General features: G+C 43.9%; 1 protein-coding gene across 2 annotated transcripts in view; it reads left to right on the forward strand.

Annotated features, from left to right (window-relative positions):
- P2RX7 (purinergic receptor P2X 7) overlaps positions 1 to 27,773 on the forward strand; it is a 117,810-nt gene that overhangs the window by 12,781 nt on the left and 77,256 nt on the right. The window contains exons 2-4 of one of the 2 annotated variants that reach the window (XM_077292923.1): positions 7,528 to 7,743; positions 17,372 to 17,504; positions 26,358 to 26,429. In XM_077292923.1, coding sequence (XP_077149038.1) covers positions 7,730 to 7,743; positions 17,372 to 17,504; positions 26,358 to 26,429 — 219 coding nt within the window. In that variant the 5' untranslated portion in view covers positions 7,528 to 7,729. The remainder of the gene's footprint in view (positions 1 to 7,527; positions 7,744 to 17,371; positions 17,505 to 26,357; positions 26,430 to 27,773) is intronic. The other variant, XM_077292920.1, reaches the window with a different exon arrangement.

Here is a 27,773-nt window from a genome sequence, read left to right on the forward strand (position 1 = left end):
AGCAAAGGCTATGCAGACAGCTGCAGGCTGATATTCATAGCCTGGAAAGGGGCCATGGGTGTTACCCCCTTCCCAGGCTACAAATATTGGCCCCCAGCCATTGGCTTTCCCCCTCTGGCGCAGAAAAGTGCGCGGGAGCCCACACCATTATTTTCCTTTTTTTTTTTTTAATTAAACATGTTCATTGATCAACATCAGCCTTGCTATTATATATCTATGGATATATCTATAGATGGATATCTATGGATATAGATATATTTATAGAAAGATAGTTATATCTATAGATACATAGATATATCTATCCATATATCTATGTGGCTACTTTCACAATCAGGTTTTTGCCGTCAGGCACAAGCCGGTGAGTTTAAAAAAAAAAAAAAAAAAGGATCAGTTTTTTCTCATAGAGTTGTATTAGTGCCGGATTGCGCCTGATGGCCACACGTTTCATCTGTTTTTTGCCGTACCCGTCAAAAAAGCTGTTTCTGGCGGATGGAGAAAACGTACAGAGTAAGGTTTTTGTCTGTCCGGCGAAAAAAAACGCCCAGCGACTGATCCGGCGAAAAACGTATGAAACTGAGATGTAAAATGATGAATCCGGCCTCTGAATCCGGTTTTCATGCATTTTTCCATTCAAATTATGCACATTTTCCCTTCTCTCTCTCTCAAAAAAAAAAAATGGATCAGTTGCATCAGTTATTAACTAGTTGCAACGAATCCATTTTTTCAAAAATTCGCTGGATTGTGCCTGATGGAAAAAAACTGATGTGTGAAAGTAACCTAACTATTCATATGTCTATCTACATCTTTCCATAGATATATCTATAGATAGATACATAGAGATAGATCTATCTATCTATAGTTCTATCTATCTATCTATCTATCTATCTATCTATCTATCTATCTATCTATCTATCTATCTATCTATCTATGTGTAATGGAGTGTGGGTTGGACAAATGTAAAAGAGGAGGTTGGACAAGAAATGACATCACAATTTTTTATTTTTTTGCTCAAAATACATCTTTATTTAGCTTTCAAAAACACATACAAAAGCGCATCAAACTGCGCAAAAAAAACGCATTAAAAATGCGCAAAAACGCACCTGCGTTTTTTGCCAAGAGCTGCGGATTTTTATAGTGCAGAAAAATCCACAGGCAAATCTGCAACGTGTGCATATACCCTTACTGCTGCGGGCCATGCTGTGAGTTCTGTCTTCTGCCGGTTTCAAGCTGTGTGCCTCATGTCTCCTGCCTGGTCTGTGCATGCTTCCTGGCTGTGTGCATAGGGGGGCGGCGCTGGCAATTCCTGATTCTTATTGAAGACTGTGTACACCTTCCTAAGATGTCCCCGGCCAATTGCCAAGAGGCCTCTGATACTTAAGGCATCCCCAACCATTGGAGGATGCCTGAGCAACTTTCTCCCTCAGGTAGTGTCTTGCTACTGAGCTGCCAGGTCCTGTCCTGTCTCAGCCACCAAGTGAGGCTTTGTACCCTGGTCTGAATCCTTGTTTCTGTGCCTCCCGTTCCTGTCCCTCTCTGTACTCTGTTCTATATCTGTTTCTGTTGCCTTTCCCACTCAGCTGTGTGTGCCCTTGTGTCCATTCCTTCCCACTCCGCTTACCTCAACCTGTGGCTCTGCGCCTCTCTGCTTTGCTTGCCACAACCTGTGGTTCTGTGCCTTCCTGCTCTGCTCGCCGCAAACCCACGGCTCTGCTCTGTTCTGCTCTGCTGCTCACTTTGTGGCTCTGCTTTTCTCACCGCAACCTATGGCTCTGCGCCTCTCTGCTCTGCTCGCTGCAACCTGTGGCTCTGCTCCTATCTGCTCTGCTGGCCGCAACCTGTAGCTCTGCACCTCTCTGCTCGCTGCACTCTTTGGGTCTGCGCCTCTCTGCTCTGCTCACTGTAACCTGTGTCTCTGCGCCTCTCTGCTCACCGCAACCTGAGGCTCTGCGCCTCTCTGCTCGCCGCTACCTGTAGCTCTGCGCCCCTCAGCTCTCCTCTTGGCTCCGCCTCAGGTGGTTCTGCTCCGCTCCATCTCCTACATTTCTGCCCTTTACTCTGCCTCCCTCAGCTCTGCTCTTAGCTCTGCCTCCTGTGGTTCTGCTTTGCATCCGCTCCTTGCGATCCTGCTCTACTTCCGTTCTGCAACCTACTGGTCAGGTCCCTACCTGTTTCCATATACCTGCCTGTATTCCGATCCCTTCCTAGTCAGTACCTGTCCTGCCAGAGTGCCAGCCGTGCCCGCCTGTCAGAGTCTCGGCCGAGCCCGCCTGCCTGCCCGCCCATGTCTCAGTCATACCCGCTTGCCAGTGTCTCAGGCGTACCGGCTTCCTGTCAGTTTTTCGTCCCCCAGTGGGACCAGCAGCCACAGCCGGACACCACCCAGGAGTGGTACCTGGCAGCTTCCTGCCGCACAAGCCTGACCTCAAGATCAGAGGCTCCAGTGAACACCAAGGTAGCTGCTTAGTCACGCCCCTTCCAGAGTAGTCTGGTTTGTGGCACAGTGGGGCCACACCCCCACGCTCGCACCACTCAGTCTGGGCGTGAGCGTAACACCAGCTATGAGGAAATAAAGTTTATTCTCCTGGGTGCTGCCAACTTTCAGTCATTGAGATTAGAGTGGCTACAGTTATCACTCACTTTCATTGGCAGTTCGTTCTGCACAGATGTGCTGCAGAACGAACTGTCAATCAAAGTGCCTGGGACTTCTTGCAGTTGCTGCTCACAATGCTATAGCTGCTCTGGTCTCATCTCTATGTCTGAAAGCTGGCGGCTACCGGGAGGAATAAAGTTTATTTTCTTCTAGTAGCCGAACTTTCAAAGCTGATCTTGCAGATTAACCCTTTATCTGCAGATTAATAGCATTTGATGACAGGACTGGTTCCTTTTAAACCAGATGGCTAGCAGAATCACTACATTTCCAACGTATACACACATACTGTACATACACAGTTTTACAATCCTTTCATTTGTCGAAAAGACTAGTTTCACAGACTGGTCACATCACATGAAGCCCCCCTTTCTCTAAACACATATTTTCATGAGGAATCAATGCTGCAAAAATAGAAGAGAGAAGCTGTGATGTGGCTGCCTGTTTCCTGTGGAAAGCACTGCTTCCTATTCTGAATGTATGAGTATGAGGAAGAAAATAAAAATAAAATTAAACAAAATGCAGAATAATATAGTCAGTATTCTGATCCAACATAAATACAGTTTTGCTGTGAAGATTGGGGAGAGCCAGTTAAAAGATGTTGTTTCTTTATTTAACAACTATTCAGTGAAGGGATGGCACGGTGAGTGAGCAATGTTGCCTCCAAGGGTTTTTGTATTGTAATACTATATGGCAGCACGTTGAGGTATTGCAAGTCTGGAGACACTTTGGGCTCCATGTACTGCTATACAGTCTCCATGCACATGCCTAATACTGGCCATGCACATAATATCACAGTTGTACAAAAGCTTATCTATCTACCTCTGACACCCGCATACATGAATAGATTGACAAAGCATGCTTGTTTATTGCAATAAGAAGACCTTTTGACTATCCACAAATTTTGTAGTTCCTCTTGGAAGTGACCCATTAAATTGAATAGTTGGCATTACAAATCCCCCCTTGAGTAGGTTGTGTTTTTGGACAGTTTTACATTACAGTTTTACATTAACAGTACAATGAGACATTGACAGAGTATGTAGGAACACCCCTTGACAGATGAATTGCCTTACCCAGTTGTTAATTTATCCATATAATAAAAGTAGAATAGAACAATGCAAACTTCTAAGAAAAGCTGCTCCAGAAATTTGTAGGAAATGCAAGTGGTTTAGTAAAGAGAAAAGTCAGGGCAGCAAACAAGTTTTCTTTATCACTGTATCTTGTTATCAGTACCCAGCTCTGGCATAGCTTCAAAAATAAAGGACCCGGGCAGTGGCGGACAGGCAGTGCTGAACCTGGGGAGAGTAAGTAAAGCTCAGTTTGTTTATATTATATATACACTGCTCAAAAAAATAAAGGGAACACTAAAATCCCATATCCTAAATATCACTGAATGAAATCTTTATTCATTACATAATGTGTTGAGAATAATAAAACCTAAAAATTATCAACGTAAATCACAACTAATATCCCACGGAGGTCTGGAGTTGGAATGATGCTCAAAATCAAAGTAGAAAATGAAGTTACAGGCTGATCCAACTTCAGTGGAAATGCCTCAAGACAAGAAAATGAAATGATGCTCAGTAGTGTGTGTGGCCTCCACGTGCCTGTATGACCTCCCTACAACGCCTGGGCATGCTCCTGATGAGGCGGCGGATGGTCTTCTGAGGGATCTCCTCCCAGATCTGGACTAAAACATCCGCCAACTCCTGGACAGTCTGTGGTGCAGCATGACGTTGGTGGAAGGTGTGAGACATGATGTCCCAGATTTGTTCAATCGGATTCAGGTCTGGGGAACGGGCGGGCCAGTCTATAGCTTAAATGCCTTCATCTTGCAGGAACTGCTGATACTCCAGCCACATGAGGTCTGGAATTGTCCTGCATTTGGAGGATCCCAGGGCCAACCACACCAGCATATGGTTTCACAAGGGGTCTGAGGATCTCATCTCGGTACCCAATGGCAGTCAGGCTACCACTGGCGAGCACATGGAGGGCTCTGCGGCCCTCCAAAGAAATGCCACCCCACACCATTACTGACCCACTGCCAAACCGGTCATGCTGAAGGATGTTGCAGGCAGCAAATCGCTCTCCACAGCATCTCCACATGTGTCTGTCATGTGCTCAGTATGAACCTGCTTTCATCTGTGAAGAGCACAGGGCATCAGTGGCGAATTTACCAATCCTGGTGTTCTGTGGCAAATACCAAGCGTCCTGCATGGTGTTGGTCTGTGAGCACAACCCCCATCTATGGACGTTGGCCACTCAGACCATCCTCATGGAGTCGGTTTCTAACTGTGCAGACACATGCACATTTGTGGCCTGCTGGAGGTCATTTTGCAGGGCTCTGGCCGTGCTCCTCCTGTTCCTCCTTGCACAAAGGCTGAGGTGACTGTCCTGTTGCTGGGTTGTTGCCCTCCTATTGCCCTCTCCACGTCTCCTTGTGTACAGGCCTGTCTACTGGTAACACCTCCCGCCTCTAGACACTACGCTGACAGACACAGCAAACCTTCTTGCCACAGCTTGCATTGATGTGCCGTCCTGGATGAGCTGCACTACCTGAGCCACTTGTTTGGGTTGTAGAGTCTGTCTCATGCTACCACAAGTGTGAAAGCACAACCAATATTCAAAAGTGACCAAAACATCAGCCAGAAAGTATTGGTACTGAGATGTGGTCTGTGGTCCCCACCTGCAGAACCACTCCTTTATTGAGTGTGTCTTGATAATTGCCAATAATTTCCATCTGTTGTCTATTCCATTTGCACAAAAGCATGTGAAATTGATTGTCAAACAGTGTTGCTTCCTAAGTGGACAGTTTGATTTCACAGAAGTTTGATTTACTTGGAGTTATATTCTGTTGCTTAAGTGTTCCCTTTATTTTTTTTGAGCAGTGTGTGTGTATATATATATATATACAGTTATATGAAAAAGTTTGGGCACCCCTATTAATCTTAAGCTTAATGTTTTATAAAAATAGCTTTTTTTTTGCAACAGCTATTTCAGTTTCATATATCTAATAACTGTTGGACACAGTAATGTTTCTGCCTTGAAATGAGGTTTATTGTACTAACAGAAAATGTGCAATCTGCATTCAAACAAAATTTGACAGGTGCATAAGTATGGGCACCCTTATCATTTTCTTGTTTTAAATACTCCTACCTACTTTTTACTGACTTACTAAAGCACTTTTTTTGGTTTTGTAACCTCATTGAGCTTTGAACTTCATAGCCAGGTGTATGCAATCATGAGAAAAGCTACATAAAGTGGCCACTTGCAAGTTGTTCTCCTGTTTGAATCTCCTCTGAAGAGTGGCATCATGGGCTCCTCAAAACAACTGTCAAATGATCTGAAAACAAAGATTATTCAACATAGTTGTTCAGGGGAAGGATACAAAAAGCTGTCTAAGAGATTTAACCTGTCATTTTCCACTGTGAGGAACATAGTAAGGAAATGGAAGAACACAGGTACAGTTCTTGTTAAGGCCAGAAGTGGCAGGCCAAGAAAAACATCAGAAAGGCAGAGAAGAAGAATGGTGAGATCAGTCAAGGACAATCCTCAGACCACCTCCAGAGAGCTGCTGCATCAACTTGCTGCAGATGGTGTCACTGTGCATCGGTCAACTATACAACGCACTTTGCACAAGGAGAAGCTGTATGGGAGAGTGATGCGAAAGAAGCCGTTTCTGCAAGCACGCCACAAACAGAGTCGGCTGAGGTATGCAAAAGCACATTTGGAGAAGCCAATTTCTTTTTGGAAGAAGGTCCTGTGGACTGATGAAACCAAGATTGAGTTGTTTGGTCATACAAAAAGGCGTTATGCATGGCGGCAAAAAAACACAGCATTCCAAGAAAAACACTTGCTACCCACAGTAAAATTTGGTGGAGGTTCCATCATGCTTTGGGGCTGTGTGGCCAATGCCGGCATCGGGAATCTTGTTAAAGTTGAGGGACGCATGGATTCCTCTCAGTATCAGCAGATTCTTGACAATAATGTTCATGAATCAAAGTTGAAGTTACGCAGGGGATGGATCTTTCAGCAAGACAATGATCCAAAACACCGCTCCAAATCTACTCAGGCATTCATGCAGAGGAACAATTACACTGTTCTGGAATGGCCATCCCAGTTCGCAGACCTGAATATCAAGTATCAAATATGTTTGAGGCCACCACAATATAAAAAAGGGATACACCCAGGTCTGTGCAAAGGTCCCTAGCAAGCTTCACAATACGAGGTAATTACCGCAGCTGCTGTATATTATTCATTACGTTACGCTGTATTTAAGAATACCTGACTAACTACATCTCCAGCCCCTGACGAAGCCACCTTGCGGTCGCGACACGCGTCGGGCATTTCCACGGGCTTCCCTACTCCCAGGCTCTTTATTTGCACCATGCGCTGTTCCGGGTCTGTATCAGCTACTGTATCATTGTACACAGCATGGTTTTTTGGCCGTTGCAAATGCTATTAGCTATACTTGCACCTTATATTTAGTGTACTCACAGGCTTCTTGCCCATTACCAGTTAGAAACGGCGCTGAGTCACCACAGCATATTTTGATTGGTTGTTATGTTGAAGGTATATGTTTGTTTGTATATGCATTATTGTGACATCATTTGAGTCCTTGCTGTTACCTGCACATATTATTTTCACCTTCTTTAGCAACTACCATTACTGTTTATCACATTAACTATTGTTTGCCCTTGGGAGGGGCAGTCTCAGGCTTTATTATAAGCTGTTTGGGTTGATGTTCAAGTCTTCTTTGACTTTTTTAATTGACTTTAAATGTGTGTTAGTTTGGTATTCAATAAAATTATTATCATAGTATCAATGTGTGGTGATCCCCAATTTTTGGTCTGTAGCTTTTTCTCTGGTTTGTATTGCAGACCTGAATATCATTGAACATCTGTGGGATCATTTGAAGAGGACTGTCCATGCTCGGCGACCATCAAACTTAACTGAACTGGAATTGTTTTGTAAAGAGGAATAGTCAAAAATACCTTCATCCAGGATCCAGGAACTCATTAAAAGCTACAGGAAGCGACTAGAGGCTGTAATTTTTGCAAAAGGAGGATCTACTAAATATTAATGTCACTTTTCTGGTGAGGTGCCCATACTTATGCACGTGTCAAATTTTGTTTGAATGCAGACTGCACATTTTCTGTTAGTACAATAAACCTCATTTCAAGGCAGAAACATTACTGTGTCCAACAGTTATTGGATATATGAAACTGAAATAGCTGTTGCAAAAAAAATTTTTTTTTATAAAACATTAAGCTTAAGATTAATAGGGGTGCCCAAAGTTTTTCATATAACTGTGTGTGTATATGTAAATATATATATATATATATATATATATATATATATATATATATATATATATATATATATATATATCTCACTGAGCCTATCGGCATCAAATTTGATGAAATGGGACAACCTCTTTAAAGGGAACATGGCATGTGTATTAACCTGCAGATATAGGGTTAATCTGCTTATTAATAACGTTCTGAACCTGCCTAGCACCCACACTTAGAGCCCCGCTGCCAGGAGGAAATGAACTTTATTCCACCTGGCAGCATTCAGGTTTCAATCACGATGGCTGCGCCGGTGCACGTTCAGTCATCGCTCTGTGTATAGAGAGCAGTGGGTGTAACTGCGCCCCCAGCACTGACAGCGGGGTCATCATTAAGGCCGGCTGTCAGTCATTGCTGGGGGCGCGGTTATGGAAGCCGCTCTCTATACACAGAACGGTGACTGAACCCGCGCCTCTTGAACGCTCCACCTCCATGAGTGAACGCCGAATGCAGCCGGCGAAAGTAAAGTTAATTTCCTCTTGGCAGCGGGGATATACAGTAAGTGCAGCACTAGGCAGCTTCAGAATAATAATAATTTTATTTATATAGTGCCAACATATTCCGCAGCGCTTCACCAATTATAGAGGGGACTTGTACAGACAATAGACATTACAGCATAACAAAAAAATCACAGTTCAAAATAGATACCAAGAGGAGTGAGGACCCTGCTTGCAAGCTTACAAACTATGAGGAAAAAGGGGAGACACGAGAGGTGGATGGTAACAATTGCTTTTGTTGTTCGGACCAGCCATAGTGTAAGGCTCGGATGTTCATGTAAATCTGCATGAACCAGTTAACAGCCTAAGTATGTAGCAGTACAGACACAGAGGGCTATTAACTGCATGAAGTGTATGAGAACATGATTTGAGGAACCTGATTTTGGTTTAACTTATATGAATGGGCCACACAGGAATAATTTGGTTAATGCGTTGAGGCAGTAGGCCAGTCTGAACAAATGCGTTTTAGGGCACGCTTAAAACTGGGGGGATTTGGGATTAATCGTATTAGGCCATGTTCACACTTTGCGGTGTGCTCTGTAGGTTTATCCCGCAGCGGAATTGATAAATCTGCAGGGCAAAACCGCTGCGGTTATCCCTGCAGATTTATCGTGGTTTGTTCCGCGGTTTCCGCTGCGGGATTACTCCTGTACTATTGATGCTGCATATGCAGCAATATGCAGCATCAATAGTAATGATAAAAATAATAAAAATTGGTTATACTCACCCCTTCTGATGTCCGGATCTCCTGGGCGCTGCACCCGGCGGTCCGGTTCCAAAGATGCTGTGCCGAGAAGGACCTTCGTGACGTCACGGTCATGTGACCGCGGCGTCATCACGGTCATGTGACCGCGACGTCAACACAGGTCCGGCTCGCACAGCAAACCGAAGACCGGACGGCCGCGGGCAGCGCTGAGAGGTGAGTATAACATCATTTTTTATTTTAATTCTTTTTTTTTTACACTATTCATGCTTCCCAGGGCCTGGAGGAGAGTCTCCTCTCCTCCACCCCGGGTACCACCCGCACATTATCCGTTTACTTCCCGCAACGTGGGCACAGCCCCATGCGGGAAGTAAGCGGTTCAATGCATATCTATGGGTGCAGAATCGCTGCGATTTTGCACAAAGAAGTGACATGCTGCGGGTTTTAAACCGCTGTGTTTCTGCGCGGTTTTTCCCGCAGCATGTGCACAGCGGTTTGCGGTTTCCATAGGGTTTACATGTTAATGTAAACGCTATGGAAACTGCTGCGGACCCACAGCATCAAAATAGCCGCGGATCCGCGGTAATAACCGCAAAGTGTGAACATGGCCTTAACCTGTTTAAAGAAATGGCGAAGCACTTGAAAAGTCTTGGGGACGGAAGTGGGAGGTTCTGATTATTGAGGATGCTAACCTCAGGTCATTAGCAGAACGGAGAGCATGGGTAGGGTGGTAGGCTGAGACCAGGGAGGAGATGTAGGGTGGTGCTGAGCCATGGAGCGCTTTGTGAATGAGGTTAATAGTTTTGTACTGGATTCGGGAGTGTATGGGTAACCAGTGTAATGACTGGCACAGGGTAGCTGCATCGGTGTAACGGTTGGTGAGGAATATAATCCTGGCAGCAGCATTCAGGACAGATTGGAGCGGGGAGAGTTTGGTAAGAAGGAGGCCGTTTAGGAGAGAGATACAATAGTCCAGACGAGAATGAATAAGTGAAACAGTAAGAGTTTTTGCAGAGTCGAAAGTAAGAAAAGGGCGAATTCTAGAAATGTTTTTGAGATGCAGATAAGAAGAGCGAGCCAATGATCGAATGTGAGGGGTGAAGGAAAGCTCGGAATCAAGTATGACCCCAAGGCAGCGGGCATGTTGATTGGGAGTAATGGTGGAACCGCACACGGAGATGTGTTGTGAAATTGGATTTTGGGCTCCCCCGGTGGCCACTGGTGGAATTGAACTGGTGTGCATCATCCTCTCTGTTCACCTGTTTCCATCAGGAGGTGGGAGTCGCTATTTAGCCTTGCTCCTCTGTCACTTCCATGCCGGTCAACATTGTAATCAGAAGCCTTTCTGTGCATGTTCCTGCTGCTAGACAACTCCCAGCTAAGTTGGACTTTAGTCCTTGTTTGTTTTTGCATTTTGTTCCAGTTCACAGCTGTAGTTTCGTTTCTGTGTCTGGAAAGCTCTTGTGATCTGAAATTGCCACTCTGATGTTATGAGTTAATACTAGAGTCTTAAAGTAATTTCAGGATGGTATTTTGATAGGGTTTTCAGCTGACCATGAAAGTGCCCTTTCTGTCTTCCTGCTATCTAGTAAGCGGACCTCAATTTTGCTTAACCTATTTTCATACTACGTTTGTCATTTCATCTAAAATCACCGCCAATATTTGTGGGGGCCTCTGTCTGCCTTTCGGGGAAATTTCTCTAGAGGTGAGCCAGGACTATATTTTCCTCTGCCAGGATTAGTTAGTCCTCCGGCCGGCGCTGGGCGTCTAGGGATAAAACGCAGGCTACGCTACCCGGCTACTGTTAGTTGTGCGGCAGGTTTAGTTCATGGTCAGTTTAGTTTCCATCCTTCCAAGAGCTAGTTCTTATGTTTGCTGGGCTATGTTCTCTTGCCATTGAGAACCATAACAGTTTGACCGGCCAATAAGGGTTAAATTAATTGACAGAGAAAGGAGAGAAAAGAGAAGTCTGCTGAAGATTTTTTTTTTTTTTTTTTTCCTTCAGTTCTGAGTGTGCTTGTAATTGAATCTTTTGCAAGTCTGCCTATATTGCAGCCTTTCTCTCTCTCTCTCCTTCTAATCCTGGAATGGCTCTGTGTTCACCTGTTTAAAATGGATATTCAGAGTTTAGCTGCAGGTTTGAATAATCTCACCACGAAAGTTCAAAATTTACAAGATTTTGTTGTTCATGTTCCTATATCTGAACCTAGAATTCCTTTGCCTGAATTTTTCTCGGGGAATAGATCTTGCTTTCAAAATTTCAAAAATAATTGCAAGTTGTTTTTGTCCCTGAAATCTCGCTCTGCTGGAGATCCTGCTCAGCAGGTCAGGATTGTGATTTCCTTGCTCCGGGGCGACCCTCAGGATTGGGCTTTTGCATTGGCTCCAGGGGATCCTGCGTTGCTCAATGTGGATGCGTTTTTTCTGGCCTTGGGGTTGCTTTATGAGGAACCTCAGTTAGAACTTCAGGCGGAAAAGGCCTTGATGTCCCTATCTCAGGGGCAAGACGAAGCTGAAATATACTGCCAGAAATTCCGTAAATGGGCTGTGCTTACTCAGTGGAATGAGTGCGCCCTGGCGGCGAATTTCAGAGAGGATCTCTCTGATGCCATTAAGGATGTTATGGTGGGGTTCCCTGTGCCTGCGGGTCTGAATGAGTCCATGACAATGGCTATCCAGATCGATAGGCGTCTGCGGGAGCGCAAACCTGTGCACCATTTGGCGGTGTCTACTGAGAAGACGCCAGAGAATATGCAATGTGATAGAATTCTGTCCAGAAGTGAACGGCAGAATTTTAGACGAAAAAATGGGTTGTGCTTCTATTGCGGTGATTCAACTCATGTTATATCAGCATGCTCTAAGCGTACTAAGAAGCTTGATAAGTCTGTTTCAATTGGCACTTTACAGTCTAAGTTTATTCTATCTGTGACCCTGATTTGTTCTTTATCATCTATTACCGCGGATGCCTATGTCGACTCTGGCGCCGCTTTGAGTCTTATGGATTGGTCCTTTGCCAAACGCTGTGGGTATGATTTGGAGCCTCTTGAAACTCCTATACCCCTGAAGGGGATTGACTCCACCCCATTGGCTAGCAATAAACCACAATACTGGACACAAGTAACTATGCAGATTAATCCGGATCACCAGGAGATTATTCGCTTTCTTGTGCTGTATAACCTACATGATGTGTTGGTGCTTGGATTGCCATGGCTGCAATCTCATAACCCAATCCTTGACTGGAAAGCTATGTCTGTGTTAAGCTGGGGATGTAAGGGGACGCATGGGGACGTACCTGTGGTTTCCATTTCATCATCTATTCCCTCTGAGATTCCTGAATTCTTGACTGAATATCGTGACGTTTTTGAAGAACCTAAGCTTGGTTCATTACCTCCGCACCGGGAGTGCGATTGTGCCATAGATTTGATTCCGGGTAGTAAATACCCTAAGGGTCGTTTATTTAATCTGTCTGTGCCTGAACATGCTGCTATGCGAGAATATATAAAGGAGTCCTTGGAAAAGGGACATATTCGTCCTTCGTCATCTCCCTTAGGAGCCGTTTTTTTCTTTGTGGCTAAGAAAGATGGCTCTTTGAGGCCGTGCATTGATTATCGGCTTTTGAATAAAATCACGGTTAAATATCAATATCCGTTGCCACTGCTGACTGATTTGTTTGCTCGCATAAAGGGGGCCAAGTGGTTCTCTAAGATAGATCTCCGTGGGGCGTATAATTTGGTGCGTATTAAGCAGGGGGATGAGTGGAAAACCGCATTTAATACGCCCGAGGGCCACTTTGAGTATTTGGTGATGCCTTTTGGTCTTTCAAATGCCCCTTCAGTCTTTCAGTCCTTTATGCATGACATTTTCCGTGATTATTTGGATAAATTTATGATTGTGTATCTGGATGATATTTTGATTTTTTCGGATGACTGGGACTCTCATGTCCAGCAGGTCAGGAGGGTTTTTCAGGTTTTGCGGTCTAATTCCTTGTGTGTGATTCTAATTCTAAGTGCGTTTTTGGGGTTCAAAAGATTTCCTTTTTGGGATATATTTTTTCCCCCTCTTCCATCGAGATGGATCCTGTCAAGGTTCAGGCTATTTGTGATTGGACGCAACCCTCTTCTCTTAAGAGTCTTCAGAAATTTTTGGGCTTTGCTAACTTTTATCGTCGATTTATTGCTGGTTTTTCTGATGTTGTTAAACCATTGACTGATTTGACTAAGAAGGGTGCTGATGTTGCTGATTGGTCCCCTGCTGCTGTGGAGGCCTTTCGGGAGCTTAAGCGCCGCTTTTCTTCCGCCCCTGTGTTGCGTCAGCCTGATGTTGCTCTTCCTTTTCAGGTTGAGGTCGACGCTTCTGAAATCGGAGCTGGGGCGGTTTTGTCGCAGAGAAGTTCCGATTGCTCCGTGATGAGACCTTGTGCTTTTTTCTCGCGTAAATTTTCGCCCGCCGAGCGGAATTATGATGTTGGGAATCGGGAGCTTTTGGCCATGAAGTGGGCTTTTGAGGAGTGGCGTCATTGGCTTGAGGGGGCTAGACATCAGGTGGTGGTATTAACTGACCACAAAAATCTAATTTATCTTGAGTCCGCCAGACGCCTGAATCCTAGACAGGCGCGCTGGTCGTTGTTTTTCTCTCGGTTTAATTTTGTGGTGTCCTACCTGCCGGGTTCTAAGAATGTTAAGGCGGATGCCCTTTCTAGGAGTTTTGAGCCTGACTCCCCTGGTAATTCTGAACCTACAGGTATCCTTAAGGATGGAGTGATATTGTCTGCCGTTTCTCCAGACCTGCGGCGGGCCTTGCAGGAGTTTCAGGCGGATAGACCTGATCGTTGCCCACCTGGTAGACTGTTTGTTCCTGATGATTGGACCAGTAAAGTCATTTCTGAGGTTCATTCTTCTGCGTTGGCAGGTCATCCTGGAATCTTTGGTACCAGGGATTTGGTGGCAAGGTCCTTCTGGTGGCCTTCCCTGTCTCGAGATGTGCGAGGCTTCGTGCAGTCTTGTGACGTTTGTGCTCGGGCCAAGCCTTGTTGTTCTCGGGCTAGTGGATTGTTGTTGCCCTTGCCTATCCCGAAGAGGCCCTGGACGCACATCTCGATGGATTTTATTTCGGATCTTCCTGTTTCTCAGAAGATGTCTGTCATCTGGGTGGTGTGTGATCGTTTCTCTAAGATGGTCCATTTTGTTCCCCTGCCTAAGTTGCCTTCTTCTTCCGAGTTGGTTCCTCTGTTTTTTCAAAATGTGGTCCGTTTGCATGGTATTCCGGAGAATATCGTTTCTGACAGAGGTACCCAATTCGTGTCTAGATTTTGGCGAGCATTCTGTGCTAGGATGGGCATAGATTTGTCTTTCTCGTCTGCTTTCCATCCTCAGACTAATGGCCAGACCGAGCGGACGAATCAGACCTTGGAGACATATTTGAGGTGTTTTGTGTCTGCAGATCAGGATGATTGGGTTGCTTTTTTGCCTTTAGCGGAGTTTGCCCTCAATAATCGGGCCAGCTCTGCCACCTTGGTGTCTCCCTTTTTCTGTAATTCGGGGTTTCATCCTCGATTTTCTTCTGGTCAGGTGGAATCTTCGGATTGTCCTGGAGTGGATGCTGTGGTGGAGAGGTTGCATCAGATTTGGGGGCAGGTAGTGGACAATTTGAAGTTGTCCCAGGAGAAGACTCAGCTTTTTGCCAACCGCCGGCGTCGGGTTGGTCCTCGGCTTTGTGTTGGGGACTTGGTGTGGTTGTCTTCTCGTTTTGTCCCTATGAGGGTTTCTTCTCCCAAGTTTAAGCCTCGGTTCATCGGCCCGTACAAGATATTGGAGATTCTTAACCCTGTGTCCTTCCGTTTGGACCTCCCTGCATCTTTTTCTATTCATAATGTTTTTCATCGGTCATTATTGCGCAGGTATGAGGTACCGGTTGTGCCTTCCGTTGAGCCTCCTGCTCCGGTGTTGGTTGAGGGCGAGTTGGAGTACGTTGTGGAAAAAATCTTGGACTCCCGTGTTTCCAGACGGAAACTCCAGTATCTGGTCAAATGGAAGGGATACGGTCAGGAGGATAATTCTTGGGTGACTGCCTCTGATGTTCATGCCTCCGATTTGGTCCGTGCCTTTCATAGGGCTCATCCTGATCGCCCTGGTGGTTCTGGTGAGGGTTCGGTGCCCCCTCCTTGAGGGGGGGGTACTGTTGTGAAATTGGATTTTGGGCTCTCCCGGTGGCCACTGGTGGAATTGAACTGGTGTGCATCATCCTCTCTGTTCACCTGTTTCCATCAGGAGGTGGGAGTCGCTATTTAGCCTTGCTCCTCTGTCACTTCCATGCCGGTCAACATTGTAATCAGAAGCCTTTCTGTGCATGTTCCTGCTGCTAGACAACTCCCAGCTAAGTTGGACTTTAGTCCTTGTTTGTTTTTGCATTTTGTTCCAGTTCACAGCTGTAGTTTCGTTTCTGTGTCTGGAAAGCTCTTGTGATCTGAAATTGCCACTCTGATGTTATGAGTTAATACTAGAGTCTTAAAGTAATTTCAAGATGGTATTTTGATAGGGTTTTCAGCTGACCATGAAAGTGCCCTTTCTGTCTTCCTGCTATCTAGTAAGCGGACCTCAATTTTGCTTAACCTATTTTCATACTACGTTTGTCATTTCATCTAAAATCACCGCCAATATTTGTGGGGGCCTCTGTCTGCCTTTCGGGGAAATTTCTCTAGAGGTGAGCCAGGACTATATTTTCCTCTGCCAGGATTAGTTAGTCCTCCGGCCGGCGCTGGGCGTCTAGGGATAAAACGCAGGCTACGCTACCCGGCTACTGTTAGTTGTGCGGCAGGTTTAGTTCATGGTCAGTTTAGTTTCCATCCTTCCAAGAGCTAGTTCTTATGTTTGCTGGGCTATGTTCTCTTGCCATTGAGAACCATAACAGAGATGGCAATGTCAGGCAAAGGTAGGTTAGTAGAGGGAGAAAACACGATGAGTTCAGTTTTTGACAGGTTCAGTTTCAGATAGAGGGAGGACATGATGTTAGAGACAGCAGTAAGACAATCACTGCTGTTTTCTAAAAAGGCAGGCATGAGATCAGGAGAAGAAGTGTATAATTGGGTGTCATCAGCATAGAGATGGTACTGGAAACCAAATCTACTGATTGTTTGTCCAATAGGGGCGGTATACAAAGAGAAGAGGAGGGGGCCTAGGACTGATCCTTGAGGAACCCCAACAGTAAGGGGAAGGTGAGAGGAGGAAGAACCAGCAAAAGATACAGTGAAGGAGCGATCAGAGAGATAGGAGGAGAACCAGGAGAAAACGGTGTCATTGAGGCCGATGGAGCGGAACATAGTGAGGAGGAGCTGATGATCCACAGTATCGAATGCTGCGGCGAGATCCAAGAGAATTAGCATGGAGCAGTGACCAATAGATTTAGCTGTTAGTAGATCATTAGAGACTTTAGTGAGGGCAGTTTCAGTAGAGTGTAAAAAGCGGAAACCAGATAGAAGAGGGTTGAGAAGAGAGTTATCTGAGAGATAGCGGGTAAGACGGGAGTGGACCAGGCGTTTGAGGAGTTTAGAGATGAAGGGAAGATTAGAGACAGGTCTATAATTAGCAGCACAGTTTTGATCAAGTGATGGTTTTTTAAGTAGTGGATGTATGATGACATGCTTAAATGAGGAGGGAAAGATACCCGAAGAGAGAGAAAGGTTGAATATTTTTGTTAAATGAGAGGTGACAGCCGGGGAAAGGGACTGTAGGAGGTGTGACGGAATGGGGTCACTGGTGCAAGTGGTCGGGCCAGAAGATGCAAGGAGCCTGATTACTTCTTCTGTAACTGGTTCAAAGTCAGAGAGTGAACTAGATGCAGTGGGGGAGCGAGGACAGTGCATGGTTTGAATGGTATTATCCTGCAGATTAACCACATATCTGCTGGTTAATAATGTGTTTTCTGGTAACATATTCCCTTTAACTTCACTAAGATGTCTGCCCCAATGAGATGATTTCACCATACAAACTACAAGCTAATAAGACATCCCTGTAGATGACTGCTATTTGTTTTGCATCTATGTCAGAAGCTTCATCATGTAAGCGTATTTACTTTACAGTGTATCCTGTTACATCTATATCACTTTGCATTAGTTTTCATATATGTCCCCTTTGTATTTCTATGAAACTTCACAATAAGGTTCTCCATTTACTTTCAGTGTGATTCTATTTACTGAAAAATGTTATCAGAAAAAGGAACCGGTTATCAGTTCGGTGCACACAAAAGTTAAAGGAGTTTTGGAAGCAGATTCCAGGATCTGGGACCCTGCCGAATACACAGTGCCATCTCCAGTAAGTCTAAATATATTCCCTAGGGGGAGAATATACATTGCATAAGGGGACGAAAGTTAGCTAAAACAATAAAAAAATTAAAAAAAAAAAAACATTTTTCAAAAATAGTTAATTGCAGACCCTCTGCTGCCACATCTGTCTTTGTTGATAAAAAATGTCCTGGAAAACCCTTTAAAGGGAATCTTTCAGCAGGTTTTTGCTATGTAATCTGAGGACAGCATGAAGAAGGGGTTAAAACACTGATTTCAACAATATGTTACTCATTAGGCTGTGTTCTATTGTTTACTTACAATAAAGGTTTTATCACTAGGACATTGTCATTGCCCTGACTAGCTGACTGCTGCCAAGGTGTCTGACTCCGCCCCTACTGTGATAAGCAGCTCACTGTCAATAGACAATGTACATACCAATATATAAACATACTGACCAACGATCATGTTATTAGACTACGTTGAATCAAGAAGTGTTATTTATTTTTTTGGTTAAAAAGTTATAGCTTTATTGACATATACAACAACAAATAAACACACATAGTTAAAGGGCCACTGTCACCCCCTCCAGCCGTTATAAACTAAAAGAGCCACCTTGTGCATCAGTAATGCTGCAGTCTAACAAGGTGGCTCTTTTAGTTTTTGTTTCTGTTATTCCCACAATAAATGTATTTATAATTTTGCTGAAATACCTCTCTTTGTACCTGGAGGCGGGTCTGAAGCCTCCTCTTAGAAGCGCCCAATTGCCGTCAGTCATCTCTTGTGTTGATTTTCGCCGCCCTCTCAGCGCTGTTATTGTGTAAAATCCAGCGCCTGCGCTCTGCTCTTCTGCCTTGCGCAGGCGCATAGAGCATTTGCCGTCCTAGCGCTTGTGCCGGGTTCCGTTCTGCGACTGTGCGGGAAGCCTGTTACTGAATCCCCGCCCCGCACTGTGTTATGCATTATGCACAGTGCGGGGCTGGGATTCCTGGGCATGCGCCTGCGCAAGGCAGAAGAGCAGAGCGCAGGCGCCAGATTTCACACAATAACAGCGCTGAGGGGGCGGCGAAAATCAACACAAGAGATGACTGACGGAAGTTGGGAGCTTCTAAGAGGAGGCTTCAGACCCGCCTCCAGGTACAAAGAGAGGTATTTCAGCAAAATTATAAATACATTTATTGTGGGAATAACAGAAACAAAAACTAAAAGAGCCACCTTGTTAGACTGCAGCATTACTGATGCACAAGGTGGCTCTTTTAGTTTATAACGGCTGGAGGAGGTGACAGTGGCCCTTTAAAATAGTGCCTCTAAACCGCAGAAATATTGTAATAGCAGGTAAGCGTAAGAACTACACAAATACAGGGAAAATTTCAATCATAACAGTCTCCAAGTAGCATTAAAGTCATGTTAATTAATTAATTAAGGCATGAAAAATATTGATATCCCCAATGGAAAACAATATTGTGTCAGTGACTCATAAAGCATGCTGAGAAAACACCTCAATGTTATTAATTGTGTTGATTGTTGAAAATTATAACATGAAACCTATTAAAGTGTTAGTGCCTATAAATAATATGTAGAGTGTAACGAAACAGCACAGCATGTACAGGTTAACACTGATAATACCTCCATCTTAACTATGAGCCTCTCTCCAGAAAAACCCATCACTGAGGGATATGTGTCCACGTTCAGGCTTGCTTCAGGCTTTGGTCAGGATTTTATGCAGGTAAAATCCTGACCAAAAATGCACCCGAGGTCACTGGCAGGTCACCTGCGGTGTTCCTGCGTGTTTTGCTCATTGTAGCAACATGCTGCGTTCTGAAAAAACACACCGTTTGTGCGTTTTTACGGGAAAAACGCATGCGTTTTTTAATGCACAGTGGAGACGGGATATCATTAAATCTCCTCCACTATGCTGTAACATCTGGACGCTGCGTTTTTGACGCTGCGCCTCAACGCTGCGTCAAAAACGCAGCGTTTCCTGAACGTGGACACATACCCTAATAGTAAATGATGAGTATATTGTCTGTCTAATAATAATAAATGTGTGTAAACATAGAGCGGCATCAAAATATGCAGGTTTGATGGTAACAATGCACCAACCTTCACTGAAGCCTATACATAATAGGTGTTAACACCAAAACACACCATCAGACCAGAACAATAGAGCACAGTGAATGGATATTTGTCTATCTGGAAAGTGATGACTATGTACAAACAAAAACCGGCATAAGAATATGCAGGTTTAATGGTGAAAATGCACCAACCTTTAGGCCATGTGCACACGTTCAGTATTTTTCGCATTTTTTTCGCTATAAAAACGTGATAAAAACGCGAAAAAAACGCTTACATATGCCTCCCATTATTTTCAGTGTATTCCGCATTTCTTGTGCAAATGCTGCATTTTTTCCCACGAAAAAATCGCATTGCGGAAAAAAAAGCAACATGTTCATTAAATTTGCGGAATTGCAGGGATTCCGCACACCTAGGAATGCATTGATCTGCTTACTTTCCGCATGTGGCTATGCCCACCATGCGGGAAGTAAGCAGATCATGTGCGGTTGGTACCCAGGGTGGAGGAGAGGGGACTCTCCTCCACGGAGTGGGCACCATATAATTGGTTAAAAAAAAAGAATTAAAATAAAAAATAGTCATATACTCACCTTCGATGGCCCCCGGAGTCTTGCCGCCTCTCAGCGGTGCATGCTGCCGCTTCCGCTCCTATAGATGGTGTGTGTGAAGGACCTGCGATGACGTCGCGGTCACGTGACCGCGACGTCATCGAAGGTCCTGCGCACACACACCATCTATAGGAACGGAAGCCGCTGAGGAGATCGGCTGTCTGCAGGTGAGTATAACCATTTTTTTAATTTTTTTTTATTATTTTTAAACATTCTATCTTTTACTATTGATGCTGCATAGGCTGCATCTATAGTAAAAAGTTGGTCACACTTGTCAAACACTATGTTTGACAAGAGTGACCAACCTGTCAATCAGTTTTCCAAGCGATGCTACAGATCGCTTGGAAAACTTTAGCATTCTGCAAGCTAATTACGCTTACAAAATGCTAAAAAAAACGCGAAAAAAACAACAACAAAAAATGCGGATTTCTTGTAGAAAATTTCCGTTTTCTTCAGGAAATTTCTGCAAGAAATCCTGACGTGTGCACATACCCTTACAAAAGCTCATACAAAGTAGGTGTTAACCAAAACAAGCCATTAAGCCAGAGCAATACAACACAATGAATAGCGTTATCTATAACAGCATTGTTTGACAATAGTGGTTGCCCAGCACACAAAGAATTAAGCTACGGAAACTTAAAAACACATATTACCTGGATAGGTGATGCTCCCTGTATGTGGCCGAGTGGCACGCTATACCTGGGCCAAACCCCGATGTGTGTTTCGCGACAGCTTCCTCCTGGGGGCCTATGCAGCATCAATAGTAAAAAGATGTCATGTTAAAAATAATTTAAAAAAAAACAAAAAACCTGCTATTCTCACCTTCCATAGTCCGCCTAGGCGCGCGCGGCTGCCGCCAGCTTCCGTTCCCAAAGATGCATTGCGAAATTACCCAGAAGACTTAGCGGTCTCGCAAGACCGCTAAGTCATCTGGGTAATTCCGCAATGCATCCTGGGGACCGAAGATGGCGGCAGCCGCGCGCGCATCAGCACAGCTTCACTGGATCCCGGTGGGTGAGTATATAACTATTTTTTATTTTAGTTATTTTTTTTAACAGGGATATGGTGCCCACACTGCTATATACTACGTGGGCTGCGTTATATACCGCGTGGCTGCTATATACTACCTGGCCAGTGTTAGATACTATCTGGGCTGTGTTATATACTGCATGGGCTGTGCTATATATTACATAGCCAGTGTTATATACTGCGTGGGCAGTGTTATATACTGTTTGGGCTGTGTTATGTACTGCGTGGCCACTGTTATATACTGTGTGGCCTGTATTAACGCATCGGGTATTCTACAATATGTATGTATGTATATAGCAGCCACATAATATATAGCACAGGCCATGTAGTATTTGTGTGCTATATACCAGAGGTGTCAAACTGCATTCCTCGAGGGCCGCAAACAGGTCATGTTTTCAGGATTTCCTTGTATTGCACAGGTGATAATTTAATCACCTGCACAGAATGATTCCAGCACCTTGTGGAATGCTAAGGAAATCCTGAAAACATGACCTGTTTGCGGCCCTCGAGGAATGCAGTTTGACACCCCTGCTATATACTACATGGCTCCTATATACTACGTGGCCTGTGCTATATAGTATGTGGCTGCTATATACATACATACATATTCTAGAATACCCGATGCGTTAGAATCGGGCCACCATCTAGTCCATACATAACTAGCTAGCACTTAAAAAACTTCTAGGAGTCATGGATACACACTAACTTAACAAATTTTAAGTAATCCTTAAATAGTTTGATTAAAACTTATTTTTATAATATAGTCTTTAGTTAGGATTTGACTGTGTATACAGGTGCTTCTCACAAAATTAAAATATCAAAAAGTTAATTTATTTCAGTTCTTCAATACAAAAAGTGATAGATATAAAGTCATTACAAACACAGTGATCTATTGCAAGTGTTTCTTTCTGTTAATGTTGATGATTATGGCTTACAGCCAATGAAAACCCAAGAGTTGTTATCTCAGTAAATTAGAAAAATTAACAAAAAACACCTGCAAAGGCTTCCTAAGCATTTAATAAGGGTCCCTTAGTCTGTTTCAGTAGGCTCCACAATCATGGGGCAGACTGCTGACTTGACAGATGTGCAGAAGGCAGTCACTGACATACTCCACAAGGAGGGTAAGCCACAAAAGGTCATTGCTAAAGAAACTGGCTGTTCACAGAGTGCTGTATCCAAACATATTAATGGAAAGTTGAGTGGAAGGAAAAAGTGTGGTACAAGCAACAGGGATAACCACTGCCTTGAAAGGATTGATAAGAAAAGGCCATTCAAAAATTTGGGGGAGATTCAAAATGAGTGGACTGCTGCTGGAGTTATTGCTTCAAAAGCCACCACACACAGATGTATCTAGGACATGGGCTACAAGTGTCACATTCCTTGTGTCAAGCCACTCATGACCAACAGACAACGCCGACAATGCAGACAAGCTGAAGGCTTCTATCAAAGCAACCTGGGCTTCCATAACACCTCAGCAGTGCCGCAGGCTGATCGCCTCCATGCCACGCCGCATTGATGCAGTAATTGATGCAAAAGGAGCCCCGACCAAGTATTGAATGCATTTACTGAATATTCATTTCAGTAGGCCAACATTTAAGATTTTAAAATCATTTTTCAAGCTGGAGTTATAAAGTATTCTAATTTACTGAGATAATGACTTTTGGGTTTTCATTGGCTGTAAGCCATAGTTATCAACATTAACAGAAATAAACACTTGAAATAGATCACTCTGTAATGACTATATAATATATGAGTTTCACTTTTTGTATTGAAGAACTGAAATAAATTAACATTTTTATGATATTCTAATTTTGTGAGAAGAACCTGTGTTCCTGCCCATATCACTGACTGACAGCATTCTGTTTACACTGCATAGGCAAAAAGTAGTGAGGGTGCAGTTTGACTACACGGCAACAGGTTTACTAGTTCTCTAGTGATAATCTCCTGCTGATAAAACATGGATTTTAAAGAAATTATACTGAGCAGCCCAGGAAGTGACAGGTTGCTGAAATCAGGGTCTCTACCCCTACATTATACTGCTCTTAGATTAGGTGACAAAAACCTGTTGACAGATTTCCCTTAATGCCTGTTCTAGTAGTTGCATGTTGCAGGCACAGAATTTAAAACCAGTACACATACCCACAGTAAAATGTGTGCAATTTTTTTTTTTTTGCCTAATGTACCGGCTTTGTTTTAATAACCTGTATTTTACATTGCGGGCAACATGCACACAGGAATAAGGGCCAAGTCCCTGCATTGTTATTCTCCAGGACCTAGAAATGTCCATGTGACAGAGTTCTTTGTCTTGTCAGGCTGTTTGAATATTTATGATGCTGTCCTTTGCCAAGACCTGTTGTATCCTCATGCATCTATCCATTCTTCACTAGCACTGCTATAACTCTAGTCCAGGACCTGATCGTCCCTCTACTCAATTACAGTAATCCATATTTTGTTGCGTTTGTCACAGTTTGTGGCGGAGATGCAATGTTTGTGCCGTTATTCTCAAAATAAGATTAAAATTGCAGCAACTTCAGAGAAATCAATTCATTTTTAATGTTAAATCAATTATTGAAGCAAAAAATATTTTTTGCTGTAAACTGAAAATTGCAAGAAAAAGCTGCAATGTGGCCTAAAATATGAGAACAGCCTATTGGGATGGGTCACTCTATGTTTCACTCTGTGTCGCTTTGTGTCACTCCATGTGTCGCTCCATTGGTCGCTCCGTGTTTCACTCTATGGGCTCATTTCCACATGCGAGGCACACGTCCGTGTCTCGCATGTGGAAACCAAGCTGTGGAGCCGGCACTCCAGAGCGGAGCGTGTGGCCGCATAGGAACACATGGAGCTGCACAGCTCCGCTCCAAAGTGCCGGCGCCACAGCTTGGTTTCCACATGCGAGATACGGACGTGTGCCTCGCATGTGGAAATGAGCCCTATGTTTCACTCTGTGTGTCACTCTGTGTGTCACTCCGTGTGTCGCTTTGTGTCGCTCCATGTCTCGATCTATGTCTCGCTCTATATTTCGCTCTATGTGTCGCTCTATATTTTGCTCTGTGTCGCTCTATGTTTAGCTACATGTGTCACTCTGTGTCACTCTATGTGTCGCTCTCTGTGTCGTTCTCTGTGTCACTCTGTCGCTCCGTGTGTCGCTGTGTCTCTCCATGTGTCACTCTGTGTTTCACTATATGTTTCACTCTGTGTGTTGCTCAGGGTGTCACTCCGTGTCGCTCTATGTGTCGCTCTATGTTTCACTCTTGTCTTGCTCTATTTGTCACTCTATGTTTGGCTCTATGTTTCGCTCTGTGTGTCACTCCGTGTGTTGCTCAGTGTGTCACTCCGTGTCGCTCTATGTGTCGCTCTATGTTTCACTCTGTGTCACTGTGTGTCGCCCCATGTGTCGCTCCATGTGTCACTTTGTGTTGCTCTTTGTTGCTCCGTGTTTCACTCTGTGTATCACTTTGTGTCGCTCCATTGGTCGCTCCTTGTTTCACTCTATGTTTCACTCTATGTTTCACTCTGTGTGTCACTCCGTGTGTAGCTTTGTGTCGCTCTATGTCTCGCTCTATGTCTCGCTCTACACTCACTGGCTACTTTATTAGGTACACCTGTCCAACTTCTTGTTAACACTTAATTTCTAATCAGCCAATCACATGGCGGCAACTCAGTGCATTTAGGCATGTAGACATGGTCAAGACAATCTCCTGCAGTTCAAACCGAGCATCAGTATGGGGAAGAAAGGTGATTTGAGTGCCTTTGAACGTGGCATGGTTGTTGGTGCCAGAAGGGCTGGTCTGAGTATTTCAGAAACTGCTGATCTACTGGGATTTTCACGCACAACCATCTCTAGGGTTTACAGAGAATGGTCCGAAAAAGAAAAAAAATCCAGTGAGCGGCAGTTCTGTGGGCGGAAATGCCTTGTTGATGCCAGAGGTCAGAGGAGAATGGGCAGACTGGTTCGAGCTGATAGAAAGGCAACAGTGACTCAAATCGCCACCCGTTACAACCAAGGTAGGCCTAAGAGCATCTCTGAACGCACAGTGCGTCGAACTTTGAGGCAGATGGGCTACAGCAGCAGAAGACCACACCGGGTACCACTCCTTTCAGCTAAGAACAGGAAACTGAGGCTACAATTTGTACAAGCTCATCGAAATTGGACAGTAGAAGATTGGAAAAACGTTGCTTGGTCTGATGAGTCTCGATTTCTGCTGCGACATTCGGATGGTAGGGTCAGAATTTGGCGTAAACAACATGAAAGCATGGATCCATCCTGCCTTGTATGGAGCATCTTTGGGATGTGCAGCCAACAAATCTGCGGCAACTGTGTGATGCCATCATGTCAATATGGACCAAAATCTCTGAGGAATGCTTCCAGCACCTTGTTGAATCTATGCCACGAAGAATTGAGGCAGTTCTGAAGGCAAAAGGGGGTCCAACCCGTTACTAGCATGGTGTACCTAATAAAGTGGCCGGTGAGTGTATGTCTCGGTCTTTTGCTCTGTGTCGCTCCATGTGTCGCTCCATGTGTCACTATGTTTGGCTCTGTGTCGCTCCATGTGTCGCTCTATTTGTCACTCTATGTTTGGCTCTACTGTATGTTTGTCTCTATGTGTCGCTCTATTTGTCACTCCAGTTTTCATCAGTGTTTGGTCAGTGTGTCGGTTATCAGTGTTACATCAGTGATTTTTCACTGATAAAAAGAACCTCAAAGCTTCTCCTATACATCATAGTGTTAACATGGATGGCACATGGTTGCTGTGATTTTCAGACCCATAGATTTGCATGGGTAATTTTGATCCGTGACTTGGGTCAAAAACGGACAAATCTCCGTGATTTTTCACGGACCACTTGGTCCACGAAAAAACAATGGGTATGAACAGCCGCTTAAACTATAATGGGTAGTTGTTCTATGTGTAAAAAAGACATATAGAAGATTGAGGCTCATAGATGTCTGAATGAGGCCGTAGGCTTTATGTGTTCGTGTATCCCAGTCTGAATACAGACCATGATATATGGAATGGCCACAGTTCTGCTGACCAGAATTCAACTGCTTATTTTATGCTTATTAAAATGGAAATATTACATTGACAAACACCTTACATTGACAAATATGGTAAATTATCCAATAAATTGCTTTATTAGTTGAGCTTATTAATATTATTATTATTTTTTTACAGGATGGTTCCTCATTTTTTGTAGTAACCAATGTTGTAAAAACAGAAAATCAAAAAGAAAGCATTTGTGCAGAGGTAAGTTTATGCTAGTACTTCCACTTATTTGGCTTAGGTGCTATTTGCTTAGAAAATGGGAAATTACCGGTAGTTCTGTATCTGATGATCTTATAGACTATCGTTTGTTAGAATTTAAAATCTGTTTAAAAATTTAGAACTGAAAACTCTGTTGCGTTATTGCAGTATTTTCTCGTTTTCTCATTGCTTTCTATGGGTGAGAAACCCTGCAAAAACTCTGGAAGAATAAACATGCTGAAGATTTTAAACTGCTTCCATTATACAAGGAAAAAATAAGCAATGTGTGCATGAAACGTCAGGCATCTAATTTACCTTCCTGGTACCAGGAAATGCTTCACTTTTTTGTGACCAAACTATGAGAAGGAAAATTGACAAAGACGCAGCATATGCTTAACGTGTGTACATACCTTTAGTCAAAAACGCAGCAAGTATCGTACACTGGGTATGGCAAAGCTGTGTTTTTTTCTGCAGCCAAAAACTGTTGTCTTGGCAGTAAAAACATTGCAACCAAAACTCCTGTTTTTCAGCATTTTTTTCAGCGTGGCATTTTCACTGTATTTTTATGCCTTTTTTGGGGTGTGTGTTTTGTCTATAATACATGTTTAACAAAGTTATTTTCCCCAAAAGCACTGTGAAAACACCACGAAAAATGTTCTCATTGCTTTCTATAGGTGAAAAATACGCTGCAAGAACGCTGACAGAATTGACATGCTGCAGATTTTAAAAAAACAATCGTGTGCATGAGAGTTCTGAAATCTCATAGCTTTTGCTCGTATTGTAAAAATAAACTTTTATTTTCCATTAATAAATGTAGTAAAAAAATAACCACTACAAAAATGCTGCATGTGAACATAGCCTAAGGTGCACTTTCTGCTTCATCCAATTTGTCGTTTTTTCAGTGTGTTCAGGCTCAATGTACAATACCACCCTGGCCCTGCAATGGTTTTCCTACTAGCAATTGTTTGTCATAAATATAATACAATTATAATATATTTTATTTTTACATTCTTTATGTATATTTAACTAGATGGCAGCCCGATTCTAAAGAATCGGGAGTCTAGAATCCATATATACTTTATTTATTCAAATGTAAGAATAATTTGGTGGGCGGGGACCCTCGGCCTCCGATTTGGTTGGCGGGGCCCCACGGCCTCCGATTTGGTGGGCGGGGTCCCTCTGCCGCCGCTTTGGTGGGCGGGGCCGCTCGGCCTTCGATTTGGTGGGCGGGGCTCCTCGGCCTCCGATTTGGTTGGTGGGGCCACTCGGCCTCCGATTTGGTAGGCGGGGCCCCTTATCCTCCGATTTGGTGGGCGGGGACCCTCGGCCTCCGATTTGGTGGGCGGG

This window comes from Ranitomeya variabilis, chromosome 1 (genome assembly GCF_051348905.1).
Source record: "Ranitomeya variabilis isolate aRanVar5 chromosome 1, aRanVar5.hap1, whole genome shotgun sequence".
Lineage (NCBI taxonomy): Eukaryota > Metazoa > Chordata > Amphibia > Anura > Dendrobatidae > Ranitomeya > Ranitomeya variabilis.